General features: G+C 43.0%; 1 protein-coding gene across 1 annotated transcript in view; it reads left to right on the top strand.

Annotated features, from left to right (window-relative positions):
* The window catches only part of LOC137314402 (excitatory amino acid transporter 1-like), an 83,969-nt gene extending 68,621 nt beyond the window's left edge, over positions 1 to 15,348 (top strand). The window contains exon 4 of the mRNA XM_067979771.1: positions 15,034 to 15,348. Within this exon, the coding sequence (XP_067835872.1) occupies positions 15,034 to 15,348 (315 nt within the window). The remainder of the gene's footprint in view (positions 1 to 15,033) is intronic.
* The last annotated feature ends 1,069 nt before the right edge of the window (positions 15,349 to 16,417 follow it).

Genomic DNA, 16,417 nt, shown 5'->3' with positions numbered 1-16,417 from the left:
CACAGTACAGAAACAGGGTATAGAATCAGAGAGTGTTACAGTACAGAAACAGGGTATAGAATCAGAGAGTGTCACAGTGCAGGAATAGGGTATAGAATCAGAGAGTGTCACAGTACAGAAACAGGGTATAGAATCAGAGAGTGTTACAGTACAGAAACAGGGTATAGAATCAGAGAGTGTTTCAGTACAGAAACAGGGTATAGAATCAGAGAGTGTTACAGTACAGAAACAGGGTATAGAATCAGAGAGTGTTACAGTACAGAAACAGGGTATAGAATCAGAGAGTGTTTCAGTACAGAAACAGGGTATAGAATCAGAGAGTGTTACAGTACAGAAACAGGGTATAGAATCAGAGAGTGTTTCAGTACAGAAACAGGGTATAGAATCAGAGAGTGTTACAGTACAGAAACAGGGTATAGAATCAGAGAGTGTTACAGTACAGGAACAGGGTATAGAATCAGAGAGTGTTACAGTACAGGAACAGGGTATAGAATCAGAGAGTGTCACAGTACAGAAACATGGTATAGAATCAGAGAGTGTTACAGTACAGAAACAGGGTATAGAATCAGAGAGTGTTACAGTACAGAAACAGGGTATAGAATCAGGGAGTGTTACAGTACAGAAACAGGGTATAGAATCAGAGAGTGTTACAGTACAGGAACAGGGTATAGAATCAGAGAGTGTCACAGTACAGAAACAGGGTATGGAATCAGAGAGTGTTACAGTACAGGAACAGGGTATCGAATCAGAGAGTGTTACAGTACAGAAACAGGGGATAGAATCAGGGAGTGTCACAGTACAGAAACAGGGTATAGAATCAGAGAGTGTTACAGTACAGAAACAGGGTATAGAATCAGAGAGTGTCACAGTACAGAAACAGGGTATAGAATCAGAGAGTGTTACAGTACAGAAACAGGGTATAGAATCAGGGAGTGTTACAGTACAGAAACAGGGTATAGAATCAGGGAGTGTTACAGTACAGAAACAGGGTATAGAATCAGAGAGTGTTACAGTACAGAAACAGGGTATAGAATCAGAGAGTGTCACAGTACAGAAACAGGGTATAGAATCAGAGAGTGTTACAGTACAGAAACAGGGTATAGAATCAGAGAGTGTTACAGTACAGAAACAGGGTATAGAATCAGGGAGTGTTACAGTACAGAAACAGGGTATAGAATCAGGGAGTGTTACAGTACAGAAACAGGGTATAGAATCAGGGAGTGTTACAGTACAGAAACAGGGTATAGAATCAGAGAGTGTTACAGTACAGAAACAGGGTATAGAATCAGAGAGTGTCACAGTACAGAAACAGGGTATGGAATCAGAGAGTGTTACAGTACAGGAACAGGGTATAGAATCAGCGAGTGTTACAGTACAGGAACAGGGTATAGAATCAGAGAGTGTTACAGTACAGAAACAGGGTATAGAATCAGAGAGTGTTACAGTACAGGAACAGGGTATAGAATCAGTGTGTTACAGTACAGAAACAGGGTATAGAATCAGGGAGTGTTACAGTACAGAAACAGGGTATAGAATCAGAGAGTGTTACAGTACAGAAACAGGGTATAGAATCAGAGAGTGTTACAGTACAGAAACAGGGTATAGAATCAGGGAGTGTTACAGTACAGGAACAGGGTATAGAATCAGAGAGTGTTACAGTACAGAAACAGGGTATAGAATCAGAGAGTGTTACAGTACAGAAACAGGGTATAGAATCAGAGAGTGTTACAGTACAGAAACAGGGTATAGAATCAGGGAGTGTTACAGTACAGAAACAGGGTATAGAATCAGAGAGTGTTACAGTACAGAAACAGGGTATAGAATCAGAGAGTGTCACAGTACAGAAACAGGGTATGGAATCAGAGAGTGTTACAGTACAGAAACAGGGTATAGAATCAGAGAGTGTCACAGTACAGAAACAGGGTATAGAATCAGAGAGTGTCACAGTACAGAAACAGGGTATAGAATCAGAGAGTGTTACAGTACAGGAACAGGGTATAGAATCAGAGAGTGTTACAGTACAGAAACAGGGTATAGAATCAGAGAGTGTTACAGTACAGGAACAGGGTATAGAATCAGAGAGTGTCACAGTACAGAAACAGGGTATAGAATCAGAGAGTGTTACAGTACAGAAACAGGGTATAGAATCAGAGAGTGTTACAGTACAGGAACAGGGTATAGAATCAGGGAGTGTTACAGTACAGAAACAGGGTATAGAATCAGAGAGTGTTACAGTACAGAAACAGGGTATAGAATCAGGGAGTGTTACAGTACAGAAACAGGGTATAGAATCAGAGAGTGTTACAGTACAGAAACAGGGTATAGAATCAGAGAGTGTTACAGTACAGAAACAGGGTATAGAATCAGGGAGTGTTACAGTACAGGAACAGGGTATAGAATCAGAGAGTGTTACAGTACAGAAACAGGGTATACAATCAGAGAGTGTTTCAGTACAGAAACAGGGTATAGAATCAGAGAGTGTTACAGTACAGAAACAGGGTATAGAATCAGAGAGTGTCACAGTACAGAAACAGGGTATGGAATCAGAGAGTGTTACAGTACAGGAACAGGGTATAGAATCAGAGAGTGTCACAGTACAGAAACAGGGTATAGAATCAGAGAGTGTTACAGTACAGAAACAGGGTATAGAATCAGAGAGTGTTACAGTACAGAAACAGGGTATGGAATCAGAGAGTGTTACAGTACAGGAACAGGGTATGGAATCAGAGAGTGTTACAGTACAGAAACAGGGTATAGAATCAGGGAGTGTTACAGTACAGGAACAGGGTATAGAATCAGAGAGTGTTACAGTACAGAAACAGGGTATACAATCAGAGAGTGTTTCAGTACAGAAACAGGGTATAGAATCAGAGAGTGTTACAGTACAGAAACAGGGTATAGAATCAGGGAGTGTTACAGTACAGAAACAGGGTATAGAATCAGAGAGTGTCACAGTGCAGGAACAGGGTATAGAATCAGAGAGTGTCACAGTACAGGAACAGGGTATAGAATCAGAGAGTGTTACAGTACTGAAACATCTGATAGAATCAGAGAGTGTCACAGTACAGAAACATCTGATAGAATCAGAGAGTGTCACAGTACAGAAACAGGGTATAGAATCAGAGAGTGTTACAGTACAGAAACAGGGTATAGAATCAGAGAGTGTCACAGTACAGAAACAGGGTATGGAATCAGAGAGTGTTACAGTACAGGAACAGGGTATAGAATCAGGGAGTGTTACAGTACAGAAACAGGGTATAGAATCAGAGAGTGTCACAGTACAGAAACAGGGTATAGAATCAGAGAGTGTTACAGTACAGGAACAGGGTATAGAATCAGAGAGTGTTACAGTACAGAAACAGGGTATAGAATCAGAGAGTGTTACAGTACAGAAACAGGGTATAGAATCAGAGAGTGTTACAGTACAGAAACAGGGTATAGAATGAGAGAGTGTCACAGTACAGAAACAGGGTATAGAATCAGGGAGTGTTACAGTACAGAAACAGGGTATAGAATCAGAGAGTGTTACAGTACAGGAACAGGGTATAGAATCAGAGTGTTACAGTACAGAAACAGGGTATAGAATGAGAGAGTGTCACAGTACAGAAACAGGGTATAGAATCAGGGAGTGTTACAGTACAGAAACAGGGTATAGAATGAGAGAGTGTCACAGTACAGAAACAGGGTATAGAATCAGGGAGTGTTACAGTACAGAAACAGGGTATAGAATCAGAGAGTGTTACAGTACAGAAACAGGGTATAGAATCAGAGAGTGTCACAGTGCAGGAACAGGGTATAGAATCAGAGAGTGTTACAGTACAGAAACAGGGTATAGAATCAGAGAGTGTTACAGTACAGAAACAGGGTATAGAATCAGGGAGTGTCACAGTACAGAAACAGGGTATAGAATCAGAGAGTGTCACAGTACAGGAACAGGGTATAGAATCAGAGAGTGTTACAGTACAGAAACAGGGTATAGAATCAGAGAGTGTTACAGTACAGAAACAGGGTATAGAATCAGGGAGTGTCACAGTACAGAAACAGGGTATAGAATCAGGGAGTGTCATAGTACAGAAACAGGGTATAGAATGAGAGAGTGTTACAGTACAGAAACAGGGTATAGAATCAGAGAGTGTTACAGTACAGAAACAGGGTATAGAATGAGAGAGTGTTACAGTACAGAAACAGGGTATAGAATGAGAGAGTGTTACAGTACAGAAACAGGGTATAGAATCAGAGAGTGTTACAGTACAGGAACAGGGTATAGAATCAGAGAGTGTCACAGTACAGGAACAGGGTATAGAATCAGAGAGTGTTACAGTACAGAAACAGGGTATAGAATCAGAGAGTGTTACAGTACAGGAACAGGGTATAGAATCAGGGAGTGTTACAGTACAGAAACAGGGTATAGAATCAGGGAGTGTTACAGTACAGAAACAGGGTATAGAATCAGAGAGTGTTACAGTACAGAAACAGGGTATAGAATCAGAGAGTGTTACAGTACAGAAACAGGGTATAGAATCAGGGAGTGTTACAGTACAGAAACAGGGTATAGAATCAGGGAGTGTTACAGTACAGAAACAGGATATGGAATCAGAGAGTGTTACAGTACAGAAACAGGGTATAGAATCAGGGAGTGTCACAGTACAGAAACAGGGTATAGAATCAGAGAGCGTTACAGTACAGAAACAGGGTATAGAATCAGAGAGTGTTACAGTACAGAAACAGGGTATAGAATCAGAGAGTGTTACAGTACAGAAACAGGGTACAGAATCAGAGAGTGTTACAGTACAGAAACAGGGTATAGAATCAGGGAGTGTCACAGTACAGAAACAGGGTATAGAATCAGAGAGCGTTACAGTACAGAAACAGGGTATAGAATCAGGGAGTGTCACAGTACAGAAACAGGGTATAGAATCAGAGAGCGTTACAGTACAGAAACAGGGTATAGAATCAGAGAGTGTTACAGTACAGAAACAGGGTATAGAATCAGAGAGTGTTACAGTACAGAAACAGGGTACAGAATCAGGGAGTGTTACAGTACAGAAACAGGGTATAGAATCAGGGAGTGTTACAGTACAGAAACAGGGTACAGAATCAGAGAGTGTTACAGTACAGAAACAGGGTATAGAATCAGGGAGTGTCACAGTACAGAAACAGGGTATAGAATCAGAGAGCGTTACAGTACAGAAACAGGGTATAGAATCAGAGAGTGTTACAGTACAGAAACAGGGTATAGAATCAGAGAGTGTTACAGTACAGAAACAGGGTATAGAATCAGAGAGTGTTACAGTACAGAAACAGGGTATGGAATCAGAGAGTGTTACAGTACAGGAACAGGGTATGGAATCAGAGAGTGTTACAGTACAGAAACAGGGTATAGAATCAGGGAGTGTTACAGTACAGGAACAGGGTATAGAATCAGAGAGTGTTACAGTACAGGAACAGGGTATAGAATCAGGGAGTGTTACAGTACAGAAACAGGGTATAGAATCAGAGAGTGTTACAGTACAGAAACAGGGTATAGAATCAGGGAGTGTTACAGTACAGAAACAGGGTATAGAATCAGAGAGTGTTACAGTACAGAAACAGGGTATAGAATCAGGGAGTGTTACAGTACAGAAACAGGGTATAGAATCAGGGAGTGTTACAGTACAGAAACAGGGTATAGAATCAGAGAGTGTTACAGTACAGGAACAGGGTATAGAATCAGAGAGTGTTACAGTACTGAAACATCTGATAGAATCAGAGAGTGTCACAGTACAGAAACAGGGTATAGAATCAGAGAGTGTTACAGTACAGAAACAGGGTATAGAATCAGAGAGTGTCACAGTACAGAAACAGGGTATGGAATCAGAGAGTGTTACAGTACAGGAACAGGGTATAGAATCAGGGAGTGTTACAGTACAGAAACAGGGTATAGAATCAGAGAGTGTCACAGTACAGAAACAGGGTATAGAATCAGAGAGTGTTACAGTACAGAAACAGGGTATAGAATCAGAGAGTGTTACAGTACAGAAACAGGGTATAGAATGAGAGAGTGTCACAGTACAGAAACAGGGTATAGAATCAGGGAGTGTTACAGTACAGAAACAGGGTATAGAATCAGAGAGTGTTACAGTACAGGAACAGGGTATAGAATCAGAGTGTTACAGTACAGAAACAGGGTATAGAATGAGAGAGTGTCACAATACAGAAACAGGGTATAGAATCAGGGAGTGTTACAGTACAGAAACAGGGTATAGAATCAGAGAGTGTTACAGTACAGAAACAGGGTATAGAATCAGAGAGTGTCACAGTGCAGGAACAGGGTATAGAATCAGAGAGTGTTACAGTACAGAAACAGGGTATAGAATCAGAGAGTGTCACAGTACAGAAACAGGGTATAGAATCAGAGAGTGTTACAGTACAGAAACAGGGTATAGAATCAGAGAGTGTTACAGTACAGAAACAGGGTATAGAATCAGAGTGTGTTACAGTACAGAAACAGGGTATAGAATCAGAGAGTGTTACAGTACAGAAACAGGGTATAGAATCAGAGAGTGTTACAGTACAGAAACAGGGTATAGAATCAGAGAGTGTTACAGTACAGAAACAGGGTATAGAATCAGAGAGTGTTACAGTACAGAAACAGGGTATAGAATCAGAGAGTGTTACAGTACAGAAACAGGGTATAGAATCAGAGAGTGTTACAGTACAGAAACAGGGTATAGAATCAGAGAGTGTCACAGTGCAGGAACAGGGTGTAGAATCAAAGAGTGTTACAGTACAGAAACAGGGTATAGAATCAGAGAGTGTTACAGTACAGGAACAGGGTATAGAATCAGAGAGTGTTACAGTACAGAAACAGGGTATAGAATCAGAGAGTGTCACAGTGCAGGAACAGGGTGTAGAATCAGAGAGCGTTACAGTACAGAAACAGGGTATAGAATCAGAGAGTGTTACAGTACAGAAACAGGGTATAGAATCAGAGAGTGTTACAGTACAGAAACAGGGTATAGAATCAGAGAGTGTTACAGTACAGAAACAGGGTATAGAATCAGAGAGTGTTACAGTACAGAAACAGGGTATAGAATCAGACAGTGTTACAGTACAGGAACAGGGTATAGAATCAGAGAGTGTTACAGTACAGAAACAGGGTATAGAATCAGAGAGTGTTACAGTACAGAAACAGGGTATAGAATCAGAGAGTGTTACAGTACAGAAACAGGGTATAGAATCAGAGAGTGTTACAGTACAGAAACAGGGTATAGAATCAGACAGTGTTACAGTACAGAAACAGGGTATAGAATCAGAGAGTGTTACAGTACAGAAACAGGGTATAGAATCAGAGAGTGTTACAGTACAGAAACAGGGTATAGAATCAGAGAGTGTTACAGTACAGAAACAGGGTATAGAATCAGGGAGTGTTACAGTACAGAAACAGGGTATAGAATGAGAGAGTGTTACAGTACAGAAACAGGGTATAGAATCAGAGAGTGTTACAGTACAGAAACAGGGTATAGAATCAGGGAGTGTTACAGTACAGAAACAGGGTATAGAATCAGAGAGTGTCACAGTACAGAAACAGGGTATAGAATCAGGGAGTGTTACAGTACAGAAACAGGGTATAGAATCAGAGAGTGTTACAGTACAGAAACAGGGTATAGAATGAGAGAGTGTTACAGTACAGAAACAGGGTATAGAATCAGAGAGTGTTACAGTACAGAAACAGGGTATAGAATCAGGGAGTGTTACAGTACAGAAACAGGGTATAGAATCAGAGAGTGTCACAGTACAGAAACAGGGTATAGAATCAGGGAGTGTTACAGTACAGAAACAGGGTATAGAATCAGAGAGTGTTACAGTACAGAAACAGGGTATAGAATCAGGGAGTGTTACAGTACAGAAACAGGGTATAGAATCAGAGAGTGTTACAGTACAGAAACAGGGTATAGAATCAGAGAGTGTTACAGTACAGAAACAGGGTATAGAATCAGAGAGTGTCACAGTACAGAAACAGGGTATAGAATCAGGGAGTGTTACAGTACAGAAACAGGGTATAGAATCAGAGAGTGTCACAGTACAGAAACAGGGTATAGAATCAGGGAGTGTTACAGTACAGAAACAGGGTATAGAATCAGAGAGTGTTACAGTACAGAAACAGGGTATAGAATGAGAGAGTGTCACAGTACAGAAACAGGGTATAGAATCAGGGAGTGTTACAGTACAGAAACAGGGTATAGAATCAGAGAGTGTTACAGTACAGAAACAGGGTATAGAATCAGAGAGTGTTACAGTACAGAAACAGGGTATAGAATCAGAGAGTGTCACAGTGCAGGAACAGGGTGTAGAATCAGAGAGTGTCACAGTACAGAAACAGGGTATAGAATGAGAGAGTGTCACAGTACAGAAACAGGGTATAGAATCAGAGAGTGTCACAGTGCAGGAACAGGGTATAGAATCAGAGAGTGTTACAGTACAGGAACAGGGTATAGAATCAGAGAGTGTTACAGTACAGAAACAGGGTATAGAATCAGAGAGTGTTACAGTACAGAAACAGGGTATAGAATCAGAGAGTGTTACAGTACAGGAACAGGGTATAGAATCAGAGAGTGTTACAGTACAGAAACAGGGTATAGAATCAGAGAGTGTTACAGTACAGAAACAGGGTATAGAATCAGAGAGTGTTACAGTACAGAAACAGGGTATAGAATCAGAGAGTGTCACAGTACAGAAACAGGGTATGGAATCAGAGAGTGTCACAGTACAGAAACAGGGTATAGAATCAGGGAGTGTTACAGTACAGTCCTGGAGGAAACAAGGGGGCAAGCCATACTAGATTTAGTAATGAGTAATGAACCAGATTTAGTTAACGGCTTAACTGTGCGTGAACATCTATCCAATAGTGATCATAACATGATCGAGTTAAATGTAGTGTTTGAAAGGGAAAAAAGTGAATCAGCTGCTAAGATTCTAGACTTGGGTAAGGCCGACTTCAATGGGATGAGACAGAGACTGTCCACAGTAAACTGGGCAAATCTGTTAATGGGTAAAACGACTGATGATCAGTGCGAAATGTTTCAAGAAACATTTAACGTGATACAGAATCGGTTTATAACCCTGAGGGGCAAGAACTCGACTTGCCAAAAAAACGAGCCATGGACAACTAAAGAGGTAAGGGACAGTATAAGACATAAGGAAAGGGCATACAAAAAGGAAAAAAATGGCACAGAATGGGAAAGATACAAAGGGTCACAAAACAGATAGTAAGAGCTACAAAAAGAGAGTATGAAAAGAAACTCGCAAGGGATATCAAAACCAATATGAAGAACTTTTATAGTTATATTAGGAGAAAGAGGGTGGTCAGGAGCAGTGTTGGCCCCTTAAAAACTGAAAGTGGGGATATTGTCATTGACAATGGGGAAATGGCGGACATGTTGAACAATTACTTTGCATCAGTATTTACAGTAGAAAAAGAGGATAGCATGCCGGAAATCCCAAGAAAACTAATATTGAATCGGGGACAGGGACTCAATTAAATTAACATAAGTAAAGCAACAGTAATGAAGAAAATAATAGCACTGAAGAGTGACAAATCCCCAGGACCAGATGGTTTCCATCCCAGGGTTTTAAAGGAAGTAGGTGAGCACATTGCAGATGCCCTAACTATAATCTTTCAATGTTCTCTAGATTCAGGAACTGTCCCTCTAGATTGGAAAATTGCACGTCACTCCGCTTTTTAAGAAAAGAGAGAGAGGGAAACCAGGGAATTATAGACCAGTTAGCCTAACATCTGTTGTGGAAAATGCTGGAGTCTATAATTAAGGATAGGGTGACTGAACACCTCGAGAATTTTCAGTTAATCAGAGAGAGCCAGCATGGATTTGTGAAAGGTAGGTCGTGCCTGACAAACCTGATTGAATTTTTTGAAGAGGTGACTAAAGTAGTGGATAGGGGAATGTCAATGGATGTTATTTATATGGACTTCCAGAAGGCATTTGATAAGGTCCCACATAAGAGACTGTTAGCTAAGATAGAAGCCCATGGAATCGAGGGAAAAGTACGGACTTGGTTAGGAAGTTGGCTGAGCGAAAGGCGACAGAGAGTAGGGATAATGGGTAGAGTCATAGAGTCATAGAGTCATAGAGTGACACAGCACGGATAGAGGCCCTTCGGCCCATCGTGTCCGCGCCGGCCATCAAGCCCAGTCTAATCTAATCCCATATTCCAGCATTTGGTCCGTAGCCTTGTATGCTATGGCATTTCAAGTGCTCATCCAAATGCTTCTTGAATGTTGTGAGGGTTCCTGCCTCCACAACCCTTTCAGGCAGTGAGTTCCAGACTCCAACCACCCTCTGGGTGAAAAAGTTCTTTCTCAAATCCCCTCTAAACCTCCCGCCTTTTACCTTGAATCTTTGCCCCCTTGTTATAGAACCCTCAACGAAGGGAAAAAGCTCCTTAGTATCCATCCTATCTGTGCCCCTCATAATTTTGTACACCTCAATCATGTCCCCCCTCAGCCTCCTCTGCTCCAAGGAACAAACCCAATCTTCCCAGTCTCTCTTCATAGCTGAAGCGCTCCAGCCCTGGTAACATCCTGGTGAATCTCCTCTGCACCCTCTCCAAAGCGATCACATCCTTCCTGTAGTGCGGCGACCAGAACTGCACACAGTACTCCAGCTGTGGCCTAACCAGTGTTTTATACAGCTCCATCATAACCTCCTTGCTCTTATATTCTATGCCTCGGCTAATAAAGGCAAGTATCCCATATGCCTTCTTTCCCACCTTATCGACCTGTTCCGCCGCCTTCAGGGATCTGTGAACTTGCACACCAAGATCCCTCTGACCCTCTGTCTTGCCTAGGGTCTTCCCATTCATTGTGTATTCCCTTGCCTTGTTAGTCCCTCCAAAGTGCATCACCTCGCACTTTTCCGGGTTAAATTCCATTTGCCACTGTTCCGCCCATCTGACCAACCCATCTATATCGTCCTGCAGACTGAGGCTATCCTCCTCGCTATTTACCACCCTACCAATTTTTGTATCATCAGCGAACTTACTGATCATACCTTTTACATTCATATCCAAGTCGTTAATGTAGACCACAAACAGCAAGGGCCCCAGCACAGATCCCTGTGGTACCCCACTGGCCACAGGCTTCCAGTCACAAAAACAACCTTCGACCATCACCCTCTGCCTTCTGCCACTAAGCCAGTTTTGTATCCAAAGTGCCAAGGCACCCTGGACTCCATGGGCTCGTACCTTCTTGACCAGTCTCCTGTGCGGGACTTTATCGAAGGCCTTACTGAAATCCATGTATACCACATCCACTGCGTTACCCTCATCCACACGCCTAGTCACCCCCTCAAAAAATTCAATCAAATTAGTCAGACATGATCTTCCCTTGACAAAGCCATGTTGACTATCCCTGATTAATCCTTGCTTCTCCAAGTGGAGACTAATTTTGTCCTTCAGAATTTTTTCCAATAATTTTCCTACCACTGATGTTAGGCTCACTGGCCTGTAGTTCCCCGGTTTTTCCCTACTCCCCTTCTTGAATAATGGTATTACATTAGCGGTTCTCCAGTCCTCTGGCACATCCCCTGTGGCCAGAGAGGTTCTGAATATATGTGTCAGAGCCCACGCAATCTCCTCCTTTGCCTCACACAGTAGCCTGGGATACATTTCGTCCGGGCCTGGGGATTTATCCATTTTTAGGCCTGCTAAAACCGCCAATACCTCCTCCCGCTCGATGTTAATATGTTCGAGTATATCACAGTCCCCCTGCCGTATTTCTATGTCTACATCGTCCTTCTCCATAGTGAAAACAGATGCAAAAAATTCATTTAGAACCCCTCCTACATCTGCCGGCTCCACACACAGATTGCCATTTTTGTCCCTAATGGGCCCTATTTTTTCCCTAGTCATCCTCTTACCCTTAATATACTTATAAAACATCTTAGGATTTTCCTTTATTTTGCTTGCCAGTGTTATTTCATGGCCCCTCCTTGATCTCCTAATTTCTTTTTTAAGTATCCCCCTGCACTTTTTGTACTCCTCTAGGGCTTCCTCCGTCTTTAGCCTTTTGTATCTGCCAAAAGCCCTCCTTTTTTTCCTAATCCATTCTCGTATATCCCCTGACATCCAAGGTTCCCTGGAGTTCTTGGAACCACCCTTGACCTTTACGGGAACATGTTGCCATTGTATGGTCTCAATCTCCCTTCTGAAAGACTCCCATTGCTCCGATGCGGATTTTCCTACAAGCAGCTGATCCCAGTCCATTTTGGCCAGATCCTGCCTTATCCTATTAAAATCGGCCTTCCCCCAATTTAGAACCTTTATTTCCGGCCCCTCCCTGTCCTTTTCCATGACCACCTTAAATCTCACCGAATTATGGTCACTGTCACCAAAGTGCTCACCTACTAGCACTTCTTCCACTTGGCCGGCCACATTCCCTAGAATTAGGTCCAGTACCGCCCCCTCTCTTGTAGGACTTTCTACATGCTGGCTCAAAAAGCTCTCCTGGATGCACGTTAAGAATTTTGTACCCTCTAAGCCTTTTACACTCTGAGTATCCCAGTTAATATTGGGGAAGTTGAAATCCCCCACGATTATTACCCTATTATTTGCACAATATTTTTTTTTCTGTAGGCAAATCTCAGAAAATTGTGCAAAAATTTTCACATTGGCAGGATGTGACTAGTGGAGTCCCGCAGGGATCTGTCTTGGGGCCTCAATTATTCACAATATTTATTAACGACTTAGATGAAGGCATAGAAAGTCTCATATCTAAGTTTGCCGATGACACAAAGATTGGTGGCATTGTAAGCAGTGTAGATGAAAACATAAAATTACAAAGTGATATTGATAGATTAGGTGAATGGGCAAAACTGTGGCAAATGGAATTCAATGTAGACAAATGTGAGGTCATCCACTTTGGATCAAAAAAGGATAGAACAGGGTACTTTCTAAATGGTAAAAAGTTAAAAACAGTGGATGTCCAAAGGGACTTAGGGGTTCAGGTACATAGATCATTGAAGTGTCATGAACAGGTGCAGAAAATAATCAAGAAGGCAAATGGAATATTGGCCTTTATATCTCGAGGACTAGAGTACAAGGGAGCAGAAGTTATGCTGCAGCTATACAAAACCCTCTGTTATTCTATATATAAACCCCCCCGAACCCGTCGATTAGATTCCAGTCTGTAACTCACTCTCGGGTATCTGTTATTCTATATATAAACCCCCCCGAACCCCTCGATTAGATTCCAGTCTGTAACTCACTCTCGGGTATCTGTTATTCTATATAAAATGCCCCGAACCCCTCGATTAGATTCCAGCCTGTAACTCACTCTCGGGTATCTGTTATTCTATATAAAATGCCCCGAACCCCTCGATTAGATTCCAGCCTGTAACTCACTCCCGGGTATCTGTTATTCTATATATAAACCCCTGAACCCCTCGATTAGATTCCAGTCTGTAACTCACTCCTGGATATCTGTTATTCTGTATATAAACCCCCCCGAACCCCTCGATTAGATTCCAGCCTGTAACTCACTCCCGGGTATCTGTTATTCTATATATAAACCCCCCGAACCCCTCGATTAGATTCCAGTCTGTAACTCACTCCTGGATATCTGTTATTCTGTATATAAACTCCCCCGAACCCCTCGATTAGATTCCTGTCTGTAACTCACTCCCGGGTGTCTGTTATTCTATATATAAACCCCCGAACCCCTCGATTAGATTCCAGCCTGTAACTCACTCCCGGGTATCTGTTATTCTATATATAAACCCCCCCGAACCCCTCGATTAGATTCCAGTCTGTAACTCACTCCCGGGTATCTGTTATTCCATATATGAACCCCCGAACCCCTCGATTAGATTCCTGACTGTAACTCACTCCCGGGTATCTGTTATTCCATATATGAACCCCCAAACCCCTCGATTAGATTCCATCCTGTAACTCACTCCCGGGTATCTGTTATTCTATATATAAACCCCCCGAACCCCTCGATTAGATTCCAGTCTGTAACTCACTCCCGGGTATCTGTTATTCTATATATAAACCCCCCGAACCCCTTGATTAGATTCCTGTCTGTAACTCACTCCCGGGTATCTGTTATTCCATATATGAACCCCCGAACCCCTCGATTAGATTCCTGTCTGTAACTCACTCCCGGGTATCTGTTATTCCATATATGAATCCCCGAACCCCTCGATTAGATTCCAGCCTGTCACTCACTCCCGGGTATCTGTTATTCTATATATAAACCCCCCGAACCCCTCGATTAGATTCCAGTCTGTAACTCACTCCCGGGTATCTGTTATTCTATATATAAACCCCCCGAACCCCTCGATTAGATTCCTGTCTGTAACTCACTCCCGGGTATCTGTTATTCCATATATGAACCCCCGAACCCCTCGATTAGATTCCAGCCTGTAACTCACTCCCGGGTATCTGTTATTCTATATATAAACCCCTGAACCCCTCGATTAGATTCCTGTCTGTAACTCACTCCCGGGTATCTGTTATTCTATATATAAACCCCTGAACCCCTCGATTAGATTCCAGCCTGTAACTCACTCCCGGGTATCTGTTATTCTGTATATAAACCCCCCGAACCCCTCGATTAGATTCCAGTCTGTAACTCACTCCCGGGTATCTGTTATTCCATATATGAACCCCCGAACCCCTCGATTAGATTCCAGTCTGTAACTCACTCCCGGGTATCTGTTATTCTATATATAAACCCCCCGAACCCCTCGATTAGATTCCAGTCTGTAACTCACTCCCGGGTATCTGTTATTCTATATATAAACCCCCCCGAACCCCTCGATTAGATTCCAGTCTGTAACTCACTCCCGGGTATCTGTTATTCAATTTTTTAACCCCCACAGCCCCAGATATAGCCTGGTCTGTCGCTCCTGTATTGTCCAGCTGTTATTCCCTGCTGTACTCCTGTGAGGTGTGTTTCGTGCTTGTGCTGCTATCCTTTGACCTGTCCCTTTTTCACCTTGAATGAACACTGCATGTCCTTTGCTTTCCTTTTAGTTTAAAACCAACTATGGCATGAGAAAGTTTCTGCCAATCATTGCAGAGAATGACAGTGTGGGCCTGAGTTCCATGGTCAGTAACGTGACACAGGCCGTGCAGCTGCTGCAGGAGATGAGTGAGGAGATCATCCCAATCCCGGGCGCTGTCAATGCCGTCAATGCTCTGGGGCTCGTCGTATTCTCCATGTCCTTTGGGCTTGTGGTTGGAAATATGAAGGACGGTGGAAAGGCAATCCGTGATTTCTTCGACTGCCTGAATGAAGCCATTATGCAGTTGGTGTCTGTGATCATGTGGTACGGAGATTATAGTTAACTTTAAAAATGCGGCTTTGATGGGGTTTTGTGCTATATCTCTCTGTGTATATCTTTGTATATCTATCTGTGTATATCTGTCTGTGTGTATATCTGTCTGTGTGTGACATTGCTGCAGGAGTTCCTCAGGGCAGTGTCCTAGGCCCAACCATCTTCAGCTGTTTCATCAATGACCTTCCCTCCATCATAAGGTCAGAAATGGGGATGTTCGCTGATGACTGCAGTGTTCAGTTCCATTCGCAACCCCTCAGATAATGAAGCAGTCCGAGCCTGCATGCAGCAAGACCTGGACAACATCCAGGCTTGGGCTCATAAGTGGCAAGTAACATTCGCGCCAGATAAGTGCCAGGCAATGACCATCTCCAACAAGAGAGTCTAACCACCTCCCCTTGACATTCAATGGCATTACCATCACCGAATCCCCCACCATCAACATCCTGGGGGTCACCATTGACCAGAAACTTAACTGGACCAGCCATATAAATACTGTGGCTACAAGAGCAGGTCAGAGGCTGGGTATTCTGCGGCGAGTGACTCACCTCCTGACTCCCCAAAGCCTTTCCACCATCTACAAGGCACAAGTCAGGAGTGTGATGGAATACTCTCCACTTGCCTGGATGACTGCAGCTCCAACAACACTCAAGAAGCTCGACACCATCCAGGATAAAGCAGCCCGCTTGATTGGCACCCCATCCACCACCCTAAACATTCACTCCCTTCACCACCAGCGCACAGTGGCTGCAGTGTGTACCATCCACAGGATGCACTGCAGCAACTCGCCAAGGCTTCTTCGACAGCACCTCCCAAACCCGCGACCTCTACCACCTAGAAGGACAAGAGCAGCAGGTGCATGGGAACAACACCACCTGCATGTTCCCCTCCAAGTCACACACTATCCCGACTTGGAAATATATCGCCGTTCCTTCATTGTCGCTGGGTCAAAATCCTGGAACTCCCTTCCTAACAGCACTGTGGGAGAACCGTCACCACACGGACTGCAGCGGTTCAAGAAGGCGACTCACCACCACCTTCTCAAGGGCAATTAGGGATGGGCAATAAATGCCGGCCTT

The sequence above is a fragment of the Heptranchias perlo genome, unplaced genomic scaffold (assembly GCF_035084215.1).
Source record: "Heptranchias perlo isolate sHepPer1 unplaced genomic scaffold, sHepPer1.hap1 HAP1_SCAFFOLD_501, whole genome shotgun sequence".
Taxonomy (NCBI): Eukaryota; Metazoa; Chordata; class Chondrichthyes; order Hexanchiformes; family Hexanchidae; genus Heptranchias; species Heptranchias perlo.
The sequence above is the reverse complement of the archived record's forward strand: the minus strand, read 5'-3'. Positions and strand labels throughout refer to the sequence as shown.